Source organism: Sphaeramia orbicularis, chromosome 12 (assembly GCF_902148855.1).
Source record: "Sphaeramia orbicularis chromosome 12, fSphaOr1.1, whole genome shotgun sequence".
Classification (NCBI taxonomy): Eukaryota; Metazoa; Chordata; class Actinopteri; order Kurtiformes; family Apogonidae; genus Sphaeramia; species Sphaeramia orbicularis.
In genome coordinates this window covers 57,926,636-57,949,653 of record NC_043968.1, presented here as the reverse complement: position 1 = coordinate 57,949,653, position 23,018 = coordinate 57,926,636, and the positions used below count along the sequence as shown (strand labels likewise).

At 39.9% G+C, this 23,018-nt stretch overlaps 2 protein-coding genes across 3 annotated transcripts in view; one reads left to right on the top strand and one right to left on the bottom strand.

Moving 5' to 3' along the window:
* The window catches only part of LOC115429427 (ras-specific guanine nucleotide-releasing factor RalGPS1), a 140,777-nt gene that overhangs the window by 69,580 nt on the left and 48,179 nt on the right, over positions 1-23,018 (bottom strand). For both annotated transcript variants that reach the window (XM_030148837.1, XM_030148838.1), the window contains exon 8: positions 22,683-22,809. In XM_030148837.1, coding sequence (XP_030004697.1) covers positions 22,683-22,809 — 127 coding nt within the window. The remainder of the gene's footprint in view (positions 1-22,682; positions 22,810-23,018) is intronic.
* LOC115429428 (angiopoietin-related protein 2-like) lies at positions 1,380-17,079 on the top strand. The gene is made up of 5 exons (XM_030148839.1): positions 1,380-1,698; positions 9,990-10,919; positions 12,788-12,981; positions 15,106-15,376; positions 16,520-17,079. The coding sequence occupies exons 2-5, from the start codon at positions 10,025-10,027 to the stop codon at positions 16,717-16,719; spliced, it is 1,560 nt and encodes a 519-aa protein (XP_030004699.1). The 5' UTR covers positions 1,380-1,698; positions 9,990-10,024; the 3' UTR covers positions 16,720-17,079.

Here is a 23,018-nt window from a genome sequence, read left to right as displayed (position 1 = left end):
TATATTAGTAAAATTGCAGTTACAAGTCATTTCTATAAAGAAAAAACAGATGTATAAAAGACTTACTAAGGTTCATTACAAAGAACCTTAAAATATGCTGCAAAACAGAAATATAATTTGTGTATTAGTGAGTTCACATGCAGTTAACACATGCCAGGTTTAATTAAAAAGAAAAAAGTAGAATAATATATTCACTGGAAAGCCACACTAGCTTTTTATGCTATGAAGTGCATAAGTACCACCAAAAATAGATCACAATTTCAAATATATGGGAAAAAAAAAAGCCTTGGATATTTTCTGAGATGTATATTATTCTCAGATAATTTGAATTTTTATCTCTGAATTCAGCTTTTCCCAGCAAATCTATTATTCTCCAATCTCAAAGTATATCCTAGTTGTATGAATTTTCATGTATAATCTTTGAGATTCTGAATTTTATCTTGGAACATTATCCTCCCTTAAGCAGCGGATAAATTGTTCTTCTTTACCTAAACTGACCTCAATACCTTGTCCTAATTCCACAGCCTAAAAAGTGTGATGTAATGCCCTTGTAAAGTCTGCGGGCTGCGTAGGAATGCATAGGCAATGGGAGAAACAGGAAAACACTGATGAGCATGTGCTCACAATCAGATTACCACATTTTTCATAGAACCCCAACCTGAGTTTGCTTAGCATGAGAATTAAAGTCCAATACATGCATTAAACTTAAGAGAATTTGAAAGGAAACATCATCTATTTCTATTTATTCTGTTCAGCATGTGACTAGAACATACTTCAAACTGCATCAGTTCAATCAGGTCTCCAGTGTAGTCCTAAAATATAATATATAGTGTTAAGATTAGAGTTGGATTGTTATTATTAGGTGTCCTCTTTGAAACTTAGCAGACTACTTGGAATTTAATATTTCCTAACTTAACTCTGAACCTAACATGTGTTGCTAATAAACTATTGAATGGACACACAACCATACATTTCTGCATTTAAAATCCAAAAGATGTGATTCTTTTTAAGTGATCAGTGGAAAACCTCGTCATTCCCGTGGTTCTCACTGTGGGTTCAGGTCAAGACACACATGCTCCAAAGCTGTGACCCTGTCCTGTTACTCATGCAGCTGCTGGTCTGCTCTCCTCACAGCGAGTCCTGGACTACTGGAACAGAGGAGTGGAAAAAATAGAGGGGATGAGAGGTGTGTGTTGGGGGGTTTGGGGGGTTTGGGGGGTGTGGAGTGGGGCAGACTGCAGGGGACAAGGGCTTCAGTGGGGGGACTGGGAGACTAATGTCTAATGCCTCCATGAGGGAGGGGAAAGGGGCGTCACTGAGGCTTACAGCTTCATTACTTCAAGAAAATAGTTAAGAGTCTCACTTGGAATGGGAGGGAGGACAGAGGCAGGTCCAGTGTCGAGGAGCAAGAGAAGAAGAAGAAGTGAAGTGGATTCTGTGAAAGGTCCAGGTTCACTCTCTGAAAGGACTGGAGAGGTGTGAGGCTGCAGATGAACTGGCTTTAACTGTCTGTTACTGCAGCCTGACTGGACTTTGCTCTTTCCTTTGCAATAACTGCTCATATTTATTCTAAGGATTTGTTCTGACAAGTTTTATCAGACAAAATACAGAAGGATGTGGAATGAATGTGACTGGTGAGGGGCTGGACTCAAACCTGCCAAAAAGGCAAGGGCTTTAAGGAAACACAGACAAGAAGAGGTGAGTGGGACATTTATGGACCCGACATTTCAATTTGATAAATCCTAACTCCTGTACCTGCAGTAAGTGATGCAGCGGTTAAATTCACCAGTTTCTGCACCTTCATAGTTCAATAGTAACTAGTCAAAGTGCAGACTGATCATTTGCATCCTCATCATAATTGCAACATGAGCAGACTGACTATAACACCATGAAAATGAAAAACATTTTATTTACATTCAGCAGTCAATTTCTCAGAGTCTGTCCTATGATAAAACTTCACAACCACAGGGAATATAAAAATGCAAAAAACTTGGCTTGACTTGATGATGACAGTTGCAATATATTTATTATATGTTCTGGATATTTTTCATATTCACTTGAATTGGTGGGGTATCTGTGTGCAATCTTTCAGTAAAACATGTCAAAAATAATTACATTTATCTAATAAACAAATAATTTATTACTCTGTGTATGGAGGGTATCCATTTATTGTTATCACTATATTGGAGGATGTTATTGCATGTCAATTTTCCTCATATCATGCAAATATTAAGATGAATAGATGTAGAGAGGCTATAAATTAATGTTCTAATAAAAGTTATGAGATAACAAACCAAATCATTATATAGTACATCAAACATGTAAAACCTTGTATTCAGTTAGGTTAAACTTACTCATCCTTTTAACTGAGATCAGCATTTGTTATAAAAAAAAATAAGCTTTGTGAGGCTGCATGGGTTGAATGAATGTCTAATGCACATTGTTAACTTGTTAGAAAATTTCCTGGAACTGTAACACAAACAGTGAGATCAGAATTAAAACCTGTAGATGTAGGAGAAACCTCCTACACCTTTGTATATTAATCAACCTCATGGATTCTGGTTTTAACAGTAGAAGTGTAGTGACTTGGTTGAATTGTGTCTGATCAATACAACTGGAATTGGGAAGGTTTAACAAAGTAAAAGGAAAATGAGCACATCAGCTTTTGTGACACTAAGTAAACAGCTGTTCTTTTTCTTGCAATGATTTCAGATGACAAACCTAACCCAGCTAGACTACACCACTGTTTTGTCCTTGAGGTGAAGTAATTTGAAGCTAACTATAAACTCACAGTGTGACAAAAGCAATGCAGGTGCACCTAGGACATAAAAAATGGCCAAATGTTTACCCTAAATGTCCAATAGTTCCTGACTATTTTCTTTTTACGTTGATTCCATACATACAGTACAACTTAAGTCATTTGTAAACATATCATATGAACAATGTATTTTAATCACCCAGAGAATATCTAAGAAACTGGTTAAAGCTGCAATAGTCAATATTTACTGGTAATGAAATGATAGAAAAATAAAGAATCAGCACATGACAAAACAGAAGGGTGTGTTTACAGTAATCCAACAAGATACCAGATACCAACTCAGCAGTTCCCTTCAGTTTTATACTGTGGAATCAAACTAGATTAGAGGGTCCGCTGTAAACATGTATTTGTATCAGTTTTGTACGTGGAGTCACTGTCAATATTTAGGAAATTGGCCTCAAAATTACAATATTTGTCACCTCTTTAGTATTTGTCACTACTGCAACTCAGGCTATTTATGTTCATATTGAATCTAATCATGAATCCAGATACATTTTCTACGTAAATCCAATGCCACCTGTACTGGATTTTTGTAACATAATTTGTTCCTTCATTTTGCAATTTCTTTCATCATTCCTCACTGGCAGAAAGTGAATTTACAAACTCCAGGACTTTAACTGAAGACTGGGGTTCACACCCATGTGTGTTTACACTGAGGTAATTAAAGTGCTTTGGTTGAGGTTAGGAAAAGATCACAGATTAACTAGATCTGATATGTTTCCATAAATGTTACTCAGATTGTTTGGTGAATCTATCTGGTAAATATGTGCTCCACAGCTGCAAAGTTAACCATTCCAAACAAAAATGAATGTTTTCCTATTTGTTTGTGAGGGATAAGGGGATAGTTGTTCCAAGAACAGCTGTGAATTAATCAGGCTCCCAGTGTTTCCCACAGACCCTTAGAAACCATAAAAGATGCTGCTCCGACATGTGCAGTTGTGCATGGCCAGATAAAACATGTTCAACTGCTGATCATAGATTATCAACAAAAAGTTTAATAATGCTGTTGTCAAAAACCAGCTGAGCAAGTCAATCAAGCTGGTAGATTTTTGGCAGAACATGGAATACATATATGTGGAGCTCCTGTAATAAAGTTAAAGGTTGAGTGTGTGATATGTAGTGATATCTAGTGGTGAAGATGCAGACTGCAACAATCTGTGGAATCATCCAAAACAGAGAAGTCCCTCTTTACAGCCAGGGTTTGGTTTGTGTCTTCTGAACTTTTTAGTTCAGGGGATAATAAATCTGGTGCAGTAGTAGGTGACATTCATGCATGTTAACACTGGATGCAACCTGTTCTAAAACAGAAAAAGGAAAGAGAATCTACTGTAGAAACATGGTGGTGGACCCAGTCCCCCTGCAGATATAAACAGCTCTTTCTTTCATTCAAATTATATTCCATTTCTGGAAATAGATCCTTCTAAATCCTCCTAAACCCTACACACCGGACCTTTACATGAGCCATTATGGATCACTGAAACACTTTGTGTGGTTCATTTAGTGTGACGCAGTGACTGGGCATGATTTCTTTCAAATAAACAGACTGAAACCAGTTGAGAATGTAAAGAACCAAACAGTGCTGTTTTCCACTCAGAAACATGCCGCTGTTGTGACTTAAGAGTCCAGCGCCAAACACCACAAATCAATAAGAGAATCAACCTTTTCAGTAACTACTGAACCATCAAGCAGCGAGCGGAGGCACGACAGGAAGATATTAGTCAGAGACTAATTAAAGGATAACTCTCCTGTTACCATGCACATCACTTTGAGCTTAACTTAGAGAGAAATATGGACAAAGTGACCTAATGTGAGTGGTTTCCTCTTCATGTTGTTCATTAGTCGTTAAATATTTAAAGTTAACGTGGTGAATGAGGTGTCCCTTTGTGGTTTACAGAGCCCCACAGGCCTGTCATGCCTTTGTAGCCAGACGCCGACGTGCATTTGTGGCGCAGACGAGCTGCAGCCACAGGCAACTGTTCCCGCTGTGTGTGCATGTGTGTGGCAGAGAATGAATGAGCGTCACATAACAGACACACAGCGACAAAGATAGAAAAGGAGTCGCAGGAGCCGAGGCTGGATAAAGCATGCGTGACAAATTGATTTAGCACTTTTGTTGCTGCTGAATGATTGTGATGTCTACCGCAGAGGACTGAGAGTTTATTCTCTGCTCGGTCGTATATGTGTCTGCTGGCACCTTTTACAAGTCGGGCTGACAGATGGTCATGTGTGTCTGAGCCCATTTATGGCATTCATGCCACATTTCCTACTGACCAGTCATCTGACACACCTATAACAAACTGTAACTAAACACAAACAGATAGGACTGGGTAACGCTCACAACTTTCCAATACCAGTACAAATATGCAGGCCACAAGTCACAATTATGACCTGATCATCATATCACAATTATTTCACTGCTCTTTTTATTCATTTGAATTTTTAAAAAAAAAGGAGAATCTAATAAAAATAGCACATTATATAAATTCTACATCATTTTCTACTGTCTTCTCATCACCTGAATTCACCTCATGAGTAAACTAGCGTCATGGTGGTTTAACTACATTTTATACCTTGGTCCAACATTCAATCTGTGAGCTACATATATTTAAGTCATGTCACATCTGCTGTGTTAACAAGAGGCATAAGGAAATATGACTAATTTTACATTCCAAAATTCTATGATAATAAACTACTTTTCTTCTCCATATAGTGTATGTGCATAAATAATTGTTAAAGTTATACAACGGTGGAGGCAAAAAGAAAAAAAAATGTAATTAAATGTAAGAAAATGAATCAACTTCCATGTCAATATAGCCCTACTGATCAAATACACTTCCTAAATAATACTTCCTTCAATATCAATGTTTCATTTTAATAGAAAATATAACATACTGTGGTAAAAACATACTTATAATTTTATAAACTTAAATGTTTTACAGGGTAAAGCATTTCTTTTGAACACAACCTGAAGCTGTCCACTGATGTAATATCATTATCTATATTATAAAAGCCAAATGGCCTCTGTGTGCGTGTGTGTGTGTGTCTCAGGAATCACACAAAATCCGGAAAGAGCTGACTGCTGCAGTTTGGCATTCTTAAGCATTTTTGGTCAAGGAAGACAGTAGCGAAGATGGTAAGTTGATAGGACCAATATTTAGGGAGAAAATTAATTTTGGAATACAATAGCCTTACAATCACATTGCCAGACCGCTTTGGCGGTGACTGCTGGACAAATGCAGTACAGCATGCACAAATACACAACAGCGTAAAAACTACCACATCTACAACCCGTGGATCCCCATGGGTCAACGCGCTAGTAAAAACCTAAAAGCTGTGCATGTGGGCTCAATGTACCAACAACATATGCCCTCCTTAAGTGTTGAAATCTGGAAACAAACCAACCCAGTCATAACTAGTACAGACTTTCACCTCAGTCTCCACAGTTCATACACACGTCAGTCAATATTTTTTCAAACATTTACTTGGTTTTCATTAGTTGGTTATCTAGAGGTTAAATATTCCAGTTTATTATGGCTCTCTAAATGAAACATTTTTTGAGGAATTAGTTTAAGTGAAATGTACTGCAACACAGCATTACCAACAAATCTGGTCTAGTGGTTATTACACAGCTGACTAAAAACGTTGGCATGTTGAAGAACAATGTGGCCATGCTTCATTTAAAGTTGAGTCAAGAGGGTTTGAGCAGTTGAGTCAAGAGGGTTTGAGCAGAGGTTTCATCCAATTATTTCCAGCCTCTTTAAACTCTCACGATATCTGAAAACATCAAAACACCAAGAAAAAAAAAAAATCTGAAATCAAAAAAGACTAAATAAAAATCTAAAGTAATGTCAAGACTATAAGAACTCTGATGTGTGTACGTGAACAGAAAAAATGTTTGTGAGGTCTGTTGGCCGTGGAAATGTCTAGCCATGTAGTGACCTCTGATAAACACATGTACACACAAAAACACTCACATTTGCCAGTGAATAATGATAAACATGTGTGTTTAGACATGCTGTGCAGTTCACTGACAAGTTAATTTAAGCTGTCTCAGGAGTAAAACTGCACCCGTAGTCACAGAAAATAGAGAAACCTGAGATTAAAAATGAGTTTTCGTACGTAATTGAGTGCGAGGCTGTGATGTTTTCCTGTTTGGTCCTTGGAGGCGAGGCTGGATTACTGTGTGTCAGGTTGAACTCAGAGGAGGAAATGACCAATTCATCTCCATTAGTACACAGTGGCAGATAAAATACTGCAGCGCTCTTCAAACCACTGCCATCAATCTGATGTGAAAAGGTTCTTTAACTAAACAAACTATTAATCGGAATTTATTTTAGTGCTGCACACACACTGTTGTTGTTGTATGCAAACCTCTCTGGTAATATACTTAAATGATTTACATTAAAGAAGACAAATAAAAGTCTGTTTTAGACATGTATTCAGCAGAGCAGCAAATCTGTTTAATACCGCTTTTCCATAGAGGCAGATCCAGGATCGACTTAGAGCCAGTGCCTAATCTTCAACCAGTTCTTTGTGTTTCAACAGCCAATGAACCAGCTCTTAGCCAGGAAAGCTGGTTCATGAGTGACACCAACACACTGCTGGTCTATAATCTATCATGGCCAATGACACTAACCAAAACTTTGTGGTCACTGTTGAATTAAAAAACAGCAGAATTGGAGTGGTGTCCAGTCTGATTAATCCAAATAAGTAAAACCAGCAGAAAAACCACAGCTTCAGTATGGACACGACCTCAAAGCAGGAGACAAACTGTCTGCTTTCACTGTGAAATAGTCCAACATCACATTAATTTACAAGGACTCAGGGAGATAAGACTCTTCTGGGTGTCCTGCAAACCTCTAGTGGCTGTAATTTCAGGCCTAATATCCAAGTACGGACTTTCTGTTGGATAGGAATAGCTGTTGAACTGAACATTTAAGGCAAACTAGCTTTTTTGCTGTTATTTTTCCTCAAAGTCAGAATTTCCAGTGGAGAAGTCTGATATCAGCCACTGACCGCCATCTCCGACAAGTTCTGTAGATGCCAGTAACTTATAAAATGTCCTGATCAGTTGATCAGTCCACCACAATGACAATTATTTCCTCAGCAACAGCAAATCACATCACACAAAGCCCTGCACATGACAAAGGACTCACCAAACCCACTTAGTGCTGATAGTGACAAAAGAATAGGTAAAAACTTAAATATACTCATAGGCCCAGTATGTCCAAAGGTTTAAAGCCTAAATTTTTAGTGATCAAGAATGATGTACTACCACTAATTATTTTGGATTAAATACTAGAGAAGAGGATGTGTAAAAACCAGGGTTCCTTTGGTCTCAAGCACAGTTCTTCAGTGAATCTAAATGATCTGGGCTCTATGAAAGCTTTCTGTTGTTGAGAAGTGTTTTCAGATATATCTAAACAGATCAAAGTCCAAAGTTTGCACGAAAAGGAACTCACAGACTTTATGCAGACTAAAAAAAAACCCCACACACACTCCAAGTAAATATAATACTGCCCACATGTTGAATTCACTTAGGGTCCACTACCAAGATGGAAGCAATGAAATTGACTTACAGCCTTTTAACCTCAGAAAAACCTCAGTTAGACCCTGTTATATCCTGGGAATGCTCCACTAAAAATGACTGAACTGGCTCGACTGAGACAAGAATTGGCAAAACATGTTATGAGGTAGTTACTACCATCTCCAACAACACAAGATAAGATTGCTATTGTCATGGGAGATTCCTTGTTGTGTTTTCTGTTATTCCACATTCCAATGCTGTGATGGCAGTTTCTTCCCCATGAGCAACAGAAACATCATCAAAACTGTGTTATCTAACAAAAGCATAGGCCAAGACTGACAGTGAGGGATAAATCTTTTTAAGTGCACTTTCAAAGTCAATGATGGCATCAGTATTTTTCTTTATAAAATCACGTGAGAATCACTTTGAGAGATGGCTGTTCCCTCAAATAAAGGAGTTCTTATCTTTAATTCTTAAAAAAATAATGGCCATATGCCACAGTCAGACGAGTCAATGTGTATTCAATATTTAATCTAGTTTTTTTTTGTGTGTTTGGTTGTTTTTACAAACTGACTTTCTCTCTGTACACTTTACTTTGCCTCTCAAAGACCAAGAGGTCACCAGCAAACCTCCTTTAGGGCTACGGTTAGGGTTACCAGTGCCTGAACTGATGTATTTGAGGCACATGCTAAGCAACACTTCTCAAATGACGTCTTTAACGTCTTCTGTTATAATCCTAACCCAAAACTGATGGACCTGTAAAGGCTCCATGACAAAGGTAGACAAAAATGAGCTGTAAAAAAGAATATCCATCTACTGTATACTAGAGACAGTGTTAGGGTGTATTCAGACCTACTTCATTTGGTCCATTTAAAACAAACCAGAGTTTGTTTCCCTAGAAAGTACAGACTTTTGTTTTTGTTTTTTGTTTTTGTTTTTTTTGTTTTTTTAGGTGTGAATACAAACATGCAAACTTTGATTCAAACCAAACAAGCGTCTGTTTCCAAATGGACCCTTGGCCTTTTCATGTCTGGTTTGAATATAACTGGCTTCAAGCACTTTTTACTTGACAAGCCACCATAGTCACGTGGTATTGTTTGTAATCAACAAAACTGGAAGTAGCCGAGCCGCATGGGTGGCCACTAGCCAGAGACAATAGCAGCAGCCATGAGCCGTGGACAGACGTGGAGCAATAAGGAGACTGAATGTCTCATTGACATTTGTCAATGGTCACGTAGGACCTCCATGTTTGTTTTCATCAACAACTGCTGTGTCTGATTCACCCCACCCCCGAATTTTCTGTCCAATGCCAGCACAGTTTGTCACATGCATGCTTCTGTTTACAAATTTTGGTCCACTAGCAAAAAGTGCAATGAGAATGTGATCCAACCCAAACGAAAAAAATAAAGTCGCATTCTATCTAAACCAAATAAGCGAACCAAAGTACTTTCTAGGTGTGAATACACCCTTAGAGCCAGAGAGGAGGCTAGTTTGACCATGCAAAAGGTTGTGGGGTTCTACAGAAAAAAAGTTTTATCAACTACAAATTAGTTCTGACATAAACTTTACAAAGAAAACGCAAAGTATTGAGAAAACTGATGTGATAGTGTCAGTATGTGTAATGTGTCCTCTTTAATCCCCCAGGTACCACCTTGCTGAAGGTGCAGCAGGCCTGCACTATGATTCTCCCTGTGATGGTTTTGTTGGTACTCCTGTTGCTCTCTGGACCACAGTCATCTCTCCAGGGGGACACCCAGGAAATGGGAAGCAGTGATGAGATCCTGGAAAAAGAATTCATCTACCCAACACGTCAAAAACGTGCTGTGCTCGACCATAGCACCGCTCAAACAGACAAATGCTCTTACACATTTATTGTCCCTCAGCAGAAAAACAATGGTGCCATTTGTGTGAACTCTAAGGAGCCCGATGCCCTGCTGGAGAACCGGGTTAACAAACAGGAGCTGGAGCTGCTCAATAGTGAGCTCCAGAAGCAGCGGAGGCAGATCGAGGCGCTGCAGCAGTTGGTGGAGGTGGATGGGGGCATGGTTAATGAGGTGAAGCTTTTGCGGAAAGAGAGCCGCAACATGAACTCCCGGGTTACGCAGCTCTACATGCAGCTGCTGCACGAAATTATCCGCAAAAGAGACAATGCTCTGGAGGTGTCACAACTAGAGATCCGGGTGCTCAACCACACAAATGAAATGGGAAGACTAACTGCACGCTACCGTGACTTGGAGCATAAGTACCAGCACCTGTCGGCCCTCGCCAGCAACCAGAGCGCCCTGTTGGTGCAGCTGGAGGAGCACTGTAAGAGGAGAGGCTACTCGCATGGCACAGAGCGAGAAAGGAGCCACCCTGTTCGTCACCAACCTCCCATAATCCCTCAGCCTCCTGTGCAGAGACCCGCACTGTCTCCTGGGGGCTACAGGCCCTTCCATCCACCTACCTACACCCGCCACACTAGCAACCCTCTGAATAATGAGATACAGAATGACCAGAACCCTAAAGCACTGCCACCCCCACCTCCACCCACTATGCCTGGTGCTACATACAGCTTCACTAATGAGCCTTCTGGTATGTACCATAGATATCAATACTGAGGGAAAAAAAGAGTAGTATTTTACAACAACACTACCCAAATAATGGATTCATAACTTCTTTGTGGTTAGGTTATTAATAGAGCTGTAAAACAGGAAGTCTATAAGTTATTATGAAGTGGCTATAAAGAAGTTATGACAGTTCTTTAATACTGATTCAGGCTCACTTCTTGGCCAGATCAAGTTAATTCTGCCCTTTTTATCTTTTCCCTTAAATCTCAGATCTTGCTAGTGTTGAAGGTTGAAAGTCAAAAACAGTTTTTAGTACGGGGATAGAGGAAAAATGGCAGACTTCCCTGGAGCAATCATCACTGGTCCTGTTGGAGCAGAGACAATGCTGATCTAAAATTTTTATTACATCACCCATTTACCTGCCTAAATAAATACTGCAAAATACAGTTCAACCTGACAAAGGCTGACATACAGTAGTTCCTCAAGAATATAACTTTACAGTACCCTGCTGAGACATACAAAACACTGGGCCCACACTAGAAGACAAAAGGGCCAATTCTAGGCCCACTTTGGCCCTTCCAATATTTGGGAGGTGTCCACATTCAATGATGGACAAAACTGATTATCTGCCTGAATGACCCTGTCGCATGAGGTGTTTACATACAATATGTAAATACTCCTGAAAGTGTCACCATTCTAAAAGCATTCAGGAAAAAAAAAGTGTGTGGCCCTGCATCTGGACTGTGTCTTCTGGTGTGTATTATTAAAAATCTGTTTCTATGTCCATGGTCTTCCATGTTTTTAAGAACCAGTTAAGACATGAAAATCTAGTGAGCACCTGGCCTGACTGAACAGTAGTAATACATACCTGTGTTGTGTCCAAGGTGAAATCATATCCACTAAGTCCTGACATACGCAAAGCACAGAAATAGCTGAAATAGGGAAAATAACATCCATATGGTGACAGAAACAAGGACCCACTTATGCAGCTGGATGTGATCGAGGTAGAAATGATGTGAAACAGTGTGGGAACCCCAGAGGAACAGTCTTATTATAGTGGAGTTGGGGATTCTCGCTGAATTTTACAGAAAAGTGAACTGAATCACCATGGCTCACTCTAATCTTACTGGTAATTTGTGAGGTCGGTTCTCAAGCTACTGCAGCAGGTCCAGTTTAGTGATTTTCCATCCAGTGGGATTAGGACAAATTATTTCCAAGGAGGTGTCTGGAGGAGTCAGGATTACACCCAAATAGACAGACTACTAATAATACTATAAAGTGGTGTTTGCTTTGTAAAGTAAAAAGGGTTGGGTGGAGCAATTGAGCTACAATAATTCTTTACAAAAACGTATTTGTTTTGGTGAAATTATCAAATTTAACTCGTTTCTGCTTCTTAAATGTAAATATTAGTTCCTTTTTTGCCATATGATGGTTGCAATGTAAAAAGTATGAATGCTTGTTCTGATGTGAGAGTACATGTAAAGCAGCACATAAATCATCCCCATGAACTAAAACTACAGATGTGCAAACTCTACTCCCCCTGGTGTCTACACTGATCACACACACACACACACACACTTACAACCTCAGGGCACGCATCCACTTTCTAACGCATGCTGGACATGTGAAACCACAGAACATAAGTGTTTTAAACAAAAGGAGGAATGGGTTGTATATTTGTTTCCATGTGATGTTTTCTCAGGCAATCAACAAAGTAGTTTAGAATCACAAAGCCACAGCTTCGCACTGGAAAGCATTTGTCATATCTGGCATGAATAACACAAGGTCAAAAGTTGTTCCACTGTTCCAGCTGTATGTTTAATATGGAGTTTGATGTTGCATCGTCTGCATCAGTGGATGTGGTCAATAAAGAACAGTTACTCTTCTCTGTAGGCCCTTTCAAGGACTGTCTGGAAGCTCTGGAGAGTGGCTACACCACCAGTGGGATGTACCTCCTGAAACCAGACGATGCCAACAAACTCATGCAGGTTTGGTGTGACCAGAGACACGACCCTGGAGGCTGGACCGTCATCCAAAGACGCCAGGATGGATCTGTCAACTTTTTTAGGAACTGGGAGACATACAAGGTAAAAATGAGGGTTTAAAGCAATAGTTCTGTGTTTTCAGGTGGAGTTCTATTGTATGAGGTTTCTATAGTAAGTCCTGCATGAGACTGCAATGTGCTTGGAGCCTATGTTGGACAGGCACACACGAGAACCGAAACAACACAAACAGCTGTGTGTTATTTTAAACCAAACCACAATCTTTACCTAAACCTGACCACTGTGTTGTTATTCCTTAAAACTAAAAACCTACAGAAGTTGGGATGTATGGTTACGGAAAAAATTATTAGACCACCCCTTGTTTTCTTCAATTTCTTGTTCATTTTAATGCCTGGTACAACTAAAGGTACATTTGTTTGGACAAATATAATGATAACAACAAAAATAGCTCATAAGAGTTTAATTTCAGAGCTGATATCTATCCGTTTTCCATGGGTTTCTTGATAATAACCAAAATCACTTCAGTTCTTACATCAATAGCTATGGCATTGTACTGACAAAAACAGTGCTTTTAGACATTCCATGTTTTCTTTTCTGTCTGTTTTAGCCACATGATACACACAGGAGTTAGTACTTGACTGCATAACCATTATTTTTGGTGACTTTTGATGGTCTAATAATTTTTTCTGCGACTGTAGACTCAAGTCTCCAGGCAAAGTCACTGATTTTCTTTATGTGACATCCATCCAAGTCACTTCCTACCTCTTGAAGAAAGAGAAAGAAGTACTGGGTACAATACTAACATGTTGACATTATACAGATTTAGGTATCTGTAATTTGTACAAACATACACATTTAACATTTTACGGTGGTGACTTGGTTGTATGAGGCGATATCTTTCACTGACATGACTGTGCCCTAAAGTTAGTTTGATGATGGAAGAGGTCATCTGTATCACCTGTTACTGACATTATAACAGCTCATTTGATGACCTATAGGTCTGCTGACAGCTTTTTACTTCGACACTTTGCTTCCCAAAAACAGTTTGCCCCAAGTTTTAATCCTCCATTTCTGGACTCATGTTTGTTTGATTTCACACTGACCTTTGAAATACAGGATTATGTCAAGGGGAAAAGTTAGTTGATTGAAATAACTTTAGTATTTGTGGCATTAGGGTGAAGGTTAAAAAACTGGATTATTATCACTGCTGGTTGCTAATATCACCCCTATCTCCCCACTGACCCTACACCAGTCTTTAAGACTCAAGTCAGCAGTGTACCATCTGTATGCAGCGTTGACATGTGATTGCTAGCTTGTCCTAATAGAAACATTTCAAAGTGAAGAGGTATTTTATTAAAATGCAACCAAAATTGGCCACCAGACGCATGTGCAAGCATCATTGTGACGCGAAGTAATAAAATTATATCTGTAATGACAAAACTGAACCATTGAACTCCCACAGCTGAAATCTGTCTTTAACCAAACAAACTGTTTAGCTCATTGTAAAAAAACTTCATAAATCACATCAGTGAGATCACAACTGTAGAGCTAAAATCAATTCACATGAATCAAATATGTTTTCAGGTCTGTAGCCAATGCAGTGATCCAAGGATAACTTCATAACCGTGTTCTGTTACTACCGACGGAACCCAACATTACGTAAATACGGGTGCACAGGGTGACATGTTCTGTAGCCAAACACGAGCATCCTGGAGTACAGTGAGAATGACCCTGTATGCTCATCAGGACTTTAAACTCAAGACAGCAAGACAACAGGAAACTTTCAAGTCATACCCATCCCTGATCATTCCCCAACCCACCCTCAATGAGTCAACCAAGCACTTAGAGCCAATTACACACACACACACTCACACACATCTGGCAGCGACGGCGACTCCTTCCTGATGTAATCCATGTGTTGTGTAATTGAGGCCAGGGATTCAGATGCACAGTGAGCTCTGGTGGACCTTAAATATGTCCTGCCATTATGCCACCGCTCATGGACTCTCGCTGTGACATCATACCAATGTTTCACAGATGCTTGGAAAACATGGGTGTTCAGGCCACGACTGTCTCCAAAGGGAGGAAAAACTGATTTTCTTTTAAACTTGAAAATAAGACAATCACTGTGGCATTTCCTATTAAATCATATTTTATGAAGACAGTGGACATAAATCATCCACGACTAACTCAATGTATTTCTCACAGCAAGGATTTGGAAACATAGATGGTGAATACTGGTTAGGCCTGGAAAACATCTACTGGCTGACCAACCAGGGGACCTACAAGCTGCTGGTCATGCTGGAGGACTGGACTGGGCGCAAGACATTTGCAGAGTACACCAGCTTTCGCATCGAGTCGGAGGCTGACTTCTACAGGCTGAGGGTAGGCCGATACCATGGCAACGCTGGAGACTCCCTAACTTGGCACAACGGCAAGCAGTTTACCACGCTGGACAGAGACCACGATGTTTACACAGGTGAGCAGAACATCTCACATGAGGAATCAATCAGAACTGGTAGCAGACCTTGAATGCAACTCAAAGCATTACATAGTATTTAGTTTTCTCAGTAGGTTTCAGCTTCATACTGGATATGTCTTTGCACCAATATCCCTGAGACACTAGACAAAAAACCCACCAATATTTGGCTTTTGTTTTCAGTGTGAAAGGGTACGGTCAGATTCAAATGGTAGATATTGCTGGGTCAAATGACTCTGTAGTAGCCACAAGTATTTATCAGTTCCAGCTCTGATTTGTAGTGATGGAGACATAATACCCTTGTATACCAACCATTCTTCACCCACGTTCTAGTGCATTGCTATGACACAAACCACCAACAACAAATTCCATTCTTCTCAGTTCAACCAGCATTGAAAATCATTCAGTCAGTACTGAATCTAAAACAAAGTCTTAAGTAAACCACACATAATTGTACCTACCAGAACAATGTCAAACACCTCCATGATGCTTTCCATTGTTCACCATTTGCAATGTCACATGAATGAATATAGGATCTGATTTTCTTTTCACATCTGACAATCTCAACCAACCGTCATGTCTTTGTTACAGTAAATAGTTGATCACTGATATACACTAGTTCTGGTTTAAATGTTGCAATTTTGCAAGCGCATCAAACAACTTTGCGCTACATCTAGTCATCGTAAGCGATTACAGCCTCTTCTCTTTAAAAAATAATTGAATTCCTTAAATTCATTGGATTCAGCTGCATCAACTTCACTAAAAATATTTGAAATGAGACTAACATAGCCCAATTAACATTTTTATGCATTTTTTTCAGGTGACTTGTGCTTGAATTTCTCTTTAAAACTTCATCTCTTCCTATATGCATATGCCATAGCAGCTGCTTTTTACTTCTTATATTTCCTTTTTCTTTCCTCTTTTGTTTATTGTTTATTGACTCAATAGCCTGCTGTAACATTCATACCTAGTCCAAACATCCAAATTCTGTATTTGCACCAAGCCACAATATTCTTTTTTTGTGGGGCCGAGCTCAAGACTGTTCAGGCGATTCAGATGAAGCTGAAAAATCTGGACCAAATAAGATGGGTGTGAAATCAGACTAATTAAAGACCAAACACTGTGCATGATGCTTGTTTCTAGGTAACTGTGCCCACTACCAGAAAGGAGGATGGTGGTACAACGCCTGCGCTCACTCCAACCTGAACGGCGTTTGGTATCGCGGCGGACACTACCGTAGCCGCTACCAGGATGGGGTCTACTGGGCCGAGTTCAGGGGTGGAGCATATTCTCTGAAGAAAGTCACCATGATGATACGACCCAATGCAAACACCTTTCATTAATACTTCAGTTTCTTAAACTGACAGCACATACTGGACACATTTCCTCCAAAGGGATTCCACCTGAGCTTTTCTTTGGTTTATTCTAGATCATCTTTTCTATACTTGCTTTTCATCCATGGCTGATGGTTACACAATAGCATTATAGCACTAATACAACAAATCTAATATTATATTGCCATAATTAGAACACAACACAATTGCTTCATCTCAACTTCTGAGAGGAGAGTAGTGATGTATCTCTGGTGCCAATCGCTATAGTACAGGATACAACTGACAGCGCTTTAATGTTATATCACTGAAAAACGAAAACCACAACAAGTTACTGTATATCCAGAGATAAAACTGTTTACTAGCAAAAAACAGTACCTCATTTTTTAGTGATGCTTATATTAAAAGGCACGATCATATATTTATTACAACATAATATCAGAAAAGACTTCAGATATGGAATTAATGTCACTTGCTTTTCAAGTCTATTGCCTCTCTGTTTCATCTGACATTTTGACTTAACTGTATTGAAACCCACGTGTCAAACAAACAAAAACAAAACAAAAACTGTAAATGGTGCCATTTCTGAAAGAGCCAAACATGTATTCTGAATTTGGATTGGTGGTATCCCAATGTGATAGGTGATAATGGTGTTGCATGAAAAGGTTTGTTGACACCGATTCATTATATTGAATCATCTTATACACCAATCAACCATGAATGAGACTTCAGATACTAGGGATGCACCGATACCACTTTTTTCCAGTACGAGTACTTACGTTTGAGTACTTGCTGATACCGAGTACCGATACGAGTACTTAATAATCCCATTCCAGTTCTTAGTTCCTTTTGTAAATGTGCTTTATTGTCGTTGTCATCAGTCTGACTGGAACAAAGTGCTGCTACTGACATTTAATGTGTTGGAATGAGCGTTTCTCAATTAATCCCCCAGGGGGCACCGCTGTGAATTAACCATACTGGACAAATACCACGAGAAGAGGAAAGTTTTTTTGAGAAGAAGAAGAAAGTCAGTAATAACAAACATTGAGACGACAGAGGCAACACTACTGTGATACTAATATTGCAGCGTTTTCGCTGGTAAGGTTTAAAAGCTTCAGCAGGTAGAGAAAAGAGAAATGAGCGATAAGTTTCGTTTTCACTTCCGCTGGCGGTGGTCTGCACCACTCCGTACCCCTCTCCGTCTGGGTACGCATCTGCCAGCACCTGGAAAACGGATGGAATGTACGAAGAGGATGGACAGAACAATGCGTCCGTATCGGTCTGTGTCTTTAACGTTACTTGCAGTCAGCGTTACTTTTATCACCGTCATTTATTTTGAAAAATCTCCACACTCTTCACACTCCCCACACATTATTCCTCCTCCTCGTACCTGCTGCACTGAACTGTGAATGTCACACAGCCGTAAGTGGTATCAGTGCATCTGTATCGGAGTACTTTTACGAGTACACACACTGAGTATCAGAGCCGATACCCGATGTCGGAATCGGTGCATCCCTACCAGATACCTTAAATTACATTGATGTACTGTTTTGGATTTTTGATGATGCCAGTGGCTGATTAGGGTCAGTCTTTCACTAGAGATGTGTTTCAGTCTGGACTGACGGATCTGACTTGCCATAAAGCCATTATGGACACTAAAACCGTCCAATGAAAGCATTTGTCGAACAACAGTTAAACACTTAGAGATAAAAAGAGTTAAGAGAGAGGTCGGTCGCCTCATGCATGTCTCCCTGTTTGTCTGTCTATCCACTAACTCCAGCCAATGAAGACAGACGGCTGCCCATTGGAGCCTGGTTCTGCTGGAGGTTTTCCCTTCTGTAAAATAAGTTAATCCTCCCCACTGTCACCTTCCGCTCACTCCTGGAGAATTTGTTGGGTTTCCTCTCCATAAAGTCTTTTTAAGGCCTTGATCTGAGTTTGTAAAGTACCTTGACGTAATCATGTGATATGACTGGTGCTGCATACATAAAACTGGATTGAACTGAAACTCCAAGCACAGAGCTAGAGCTAACATGTGGTTGGTCTTGCTGGACCTGTCACAAGGTAAACAACAACTAAAGATCACTTATCTACATGATGAATGGCATTTGGGAACAACCCTCACAACACCAGATAAAAATATTAAACAGAGAGATTTTTAGGTTTTGACGAGTGGTTTGTTCCCGTTTGGACAGGCTGTTGGTTTTCCAGTATTTATACTAAGCTAGGCTGACATCCAACAATATGATTCTTGACCTTAAACAGATTCAAGATTAAAACCATTATATGTATTTCATGTACATTACAATAATAAAGAAGAATATGTTATCATAAGTAAAAAAAACTGACAGTGAAGAATTTTCCAACTTACTTATTTCCTTTAAATGAAACCAAAGTTCTCCTGGTCTGTTGAAAGATCAGTCACTGTATTAGTATGCAGATACAGTATGTGCCAGGTACTCTGTGTATATATGCAGTTTCATTAAGATTATTTTTATAGTCTGTATGTTAACAATCTTACAATAAACTTGTACAGCCTTACATGTGTTTTGATGCATTTGATTCAGCTCCACTCAAGTGATGCGTTTCTAAGACATCTGAGAAGGTAAGAAAGTATCTTTAAACCCTTCAAAACACCAGATGCTCTTACTGCAGGCCCACGGACTCTTTTAAAAACAGAAAACACAAAATCATAGGAGGCCTGAAACTAATCAAAACTGTCCAGGAAAACTCGACAGAACACAAAAATAAAGAGCACTGGCATTCTACACTAGTTATTAATGCATTTTCTTTTCTTGTCTTAAAACAAAGTCCCAGAATCCCTTCTCTGTGCATGTTTCCTGCAAGATGAAATGAGGACAGCCCATAGGAGAATCATGATTGTCACGACCATCACCATGTCGCTTATTCGTAAGCATGTGAGTGGGTTAAGAGGGTGGAGATGGAGAAGAGCAGGAGGTGAAACCAAAACTTAGTGAAACCACCAACCACCAATATGGAAACTGTATACAGATACAAACTCATACATATTTTTGGATGTTTGTAACAAAGCAGTGAGAGAACAGATCACGGCTCATAATTTAGCAGCTAATGATGGACATGGACCCTTTTTCAAGCAGTGAATCTGTCCAACTTCTCTTTTGTACCAAAAATAGAATCTACTTGGCATTACATGAATGTAATGGCAAGTAGTTACGTTCAATTTTAGATTTTACAAAGTCTCTTGAGATATCACCTTTGCCATGTTGGTGTAGCATAGCTTGTTACATTGCTCTACCATTTACTACGTCTTCTTCATTAAGTTTGGAGTAACTGGTAGCTCTGTAGACTTTCCAACTCCTTTGCCCAATACTGAATAGGTGCAATAAAATTAGTGGAATGAATAGGTTTTGGCATAGACTGGCTGTTAAATTTAAGCTTAAGGAGTCGCCTTGTTGGTTTTGAACAGTCACCAAGCTCTGAGTTTGGTCAGGCGTTATACAGTTCTGGAAAAAATGAAAAGACCACTCCAAATTTCCAGACCTGAACCCCAATGAAAACCTCTGGAATGTGATCCAGAGGAAGATGGATGATCGCAACTCATCAAATATGGACAAGCTGTTTTTTGAGCTGTTTTAGGTGCAGGATGGGTGTGAACTGTCCACACCGAAACATTAAAATTACAGTTATTCCACCAAATATTGGTTTCTGAACTCTTATGAAAGTCAGACATTAATCTTGTGTGGTTCAGTCATCAATATGAATATATTTTGTGCATAATTTTGTCATTTTCGGCAAAAAACATAATGCTGTTCTTATGTGGAAAAGGGGTGAAAGGTTGTCTCTAGAACAAAAAAAAAAAAGTTATTCAAACACGTACCGACAAACAGAAACCTAGTAATTTGTGATTTGCAATGGAAAAACAGCGTGGATGTGATTCTTTAACACTAATTGTAACAAACTAAAAATGACCACTCTAGATCAGAAGCTAATTCTGGGTTTTTCTTTTAGTTTAGAAGGCAGAAGTCAGAACAGGGAATGGCATCATACCATTCCAGTTCAATAAACTGGAAAACCAATTGACCCTATTTCTAGCAGTGACCAATACCAGCTGACAGTAATGCATTAATATTACTTTTTCGATGCAAACCCTATGGGACATGTCTACAGACAGAGGATGGACTGTACTCTGAGTACAATACATGTCTACAGCTGTCAGTACAGCCACTTTTACACAGAGGTCCCAGAAGAAAGGTGGGATGGTGATCCCACCTTTTTTCAACCACTGACCAATTTCCACAGCCAAAGGAGTAACAGAGGAGAGACAGGCTGGACTTTTACACAGCGGACCTGCATTCCAGAATCAAAGGGGCGGTGACACAGTGCAGTGTATAGTACATATAACTTGCATGTCAGAAATACCCCTAGCAGAGCTGTGTTCCTAATCTCTCCAGAGTCAGCCCGTCTTTCACCGTTCCATAAATGTTAGCATGGATAGAGTCCTCCGCCTGAAGTGACAACAGCTCATGTATCACGGTGTCTCCCCAGTTCCATCTTTCTGGTCGTGTTGATATGTTTGTTTACTGTACATGGCCCACACTCATTTTTAAATCCCCCCAGCGCGGGGGTCGCACACACAATACGTCATCAAAACGACATCTTGGTTCCAGTACAAGAGGTGTTCCTTTTACATAGCGTTCCGGAATCATGATTCCACCTTTATCACGGCTCTGTTACTACATCCAGAGGTGCTACAGAGCCACGATAAAGGTGGGACCAAATGATCCCACCATTTTGTTTACACAGATGTCGTTCCAGACTAAAGGCGGCCTTACACTGTGCGAGTTTAGAGACGATTTCTCACTCGTGCGACTATTTCTAGGATCGGGCCAGATGTGCCTCTAATCATGTGTCGTGCTTCGTGCAGTGTACATGGGGTAAAGAGAAGCGATTAGCACCTCACGACCACCTCACGACCAGCAATCGTGTGTTCGCAAGGAAAACGGAGCTGTTTGAAATCCTGCTCGCTCCTCGTGAGGATATCGCACTGTCAAAGCAGTGCCACGAGCCCATGTGCCTCAAATTCTCACACTGTGCATGCGCGAATACAATAATAGCCAGCTACTGTAAGCTAATTCTAAGCTAACAGTAGCTGGCTATTGGCCTAGTGCAGTTTAGCTTTTGCAGCTTACCTCTAGTTCCCTTTGCTGTAGGATTGACAGCCCATACTGTCCACATCTGGCCAACCAAATCCTGCACCAAACACGTCACCGTCTTTTCTTCTTTTTTGATTCCCCACAGATAATGGCACATATTGCCAAAGCGGCTCGTTGGTTTTTGTTTAGCACTACCATTTCGTGACTCACGCCAATACACAACCGTCTATTTACTTTCGAATTCCTTGGTATTTTCACGTTGTATTTCTGGATACAACACTCGAACGTGTTGTGCGTCCTCTGGTGTATGGTCCTACAGTGTGAGCAGTCAGGTCGCATACGAGCATTGGTCCATACAGTGTGAGAACATGAATTGTGAGTCTGACCTTACGAATGATTCGCACAGTTTGAGATGAAGCTGCGTGCAACGATCGAAATAATGGCACAGTGTATGGCCGCCTTAAGACAAAATATTCCCATTACAGAAGAGCTGTGTAAAAGGGGCTATACTTGATGCACAGAACAGCAAGCTTGAATTTGGATGTGGGGTTGGTGAAGTTGATCTGACTTTCTGAGCTGGAAATCCAACCTCAGATGGTGTTCCAGTTGAAATTTCCAGCTCAGAAATCCCAATTTCCCAGTTCAAATAGAATGAACCATAACGCCATACCAGATTAAATCACAGGTTATTGTTTGCATGACCTGTCTGTGCTAATACACAAAGTGGATATAAGACCAGCAGTGAAAGAGCCTGGATGGCCTTGTGAGTGTAACCTTACTTTAAGTGGATGCAGAAGCATTTGGACTGGAATAACGTTCAGACAGAGGTGAAGGACTCACCGAGGTAAGGAATACAGGGCGCCATCTTCAGGGAGCGGATGTATTCTCTCATTCGGGTATAGTTTTCCTCCTTAGATGTTAGATAGTTCAGCTTCTCAAACGTGGCCTTGTCCTTCCGACTGATGAGCTGCAAAGGACAAAGAATCACTCAGGTTGGTGAATTATTTTCTTCTCAATCAATACCTAAAGTTCCTGAGAAGAAACTTCAGCTTGCACACCATTACATAAGCACAAACATAAGAAAGTCAAAACAGAATATTTAAAAGAAAGATTTCAAAATAAATATTCAGATGCAGATGGTTTAATACCCTCACCCCCCTAATTGGCTGATTACAC

What these genes read in the sequence shown, in the direction of transcription:
- LOC115429428 (XM_030148839.1), top strand. Translation starts at nt 10,025, where the DNA reads ATGATTCTCCCTGTGATGGTTTTGTTGGTACTCCTGTTGCTCTCTGGA. An exon ending in GGAACTGGGAGACATACAAG is followed by an intron (nt 12,982 to 15,105) that starts GTAAAAATGAGG and finishes TATTTCTCACAG; the next exon opens with CAAGGATTTGGAAACATAGA. An exon ending in AGACCACGATGTTTACACAG is followed by an intron (nt 15,377 to 16,519) that starts GTGAGCAGAACA and finishes GCTTGTTTCTAG; the next exon opens with GTAACTGTGCCCACTACCAG.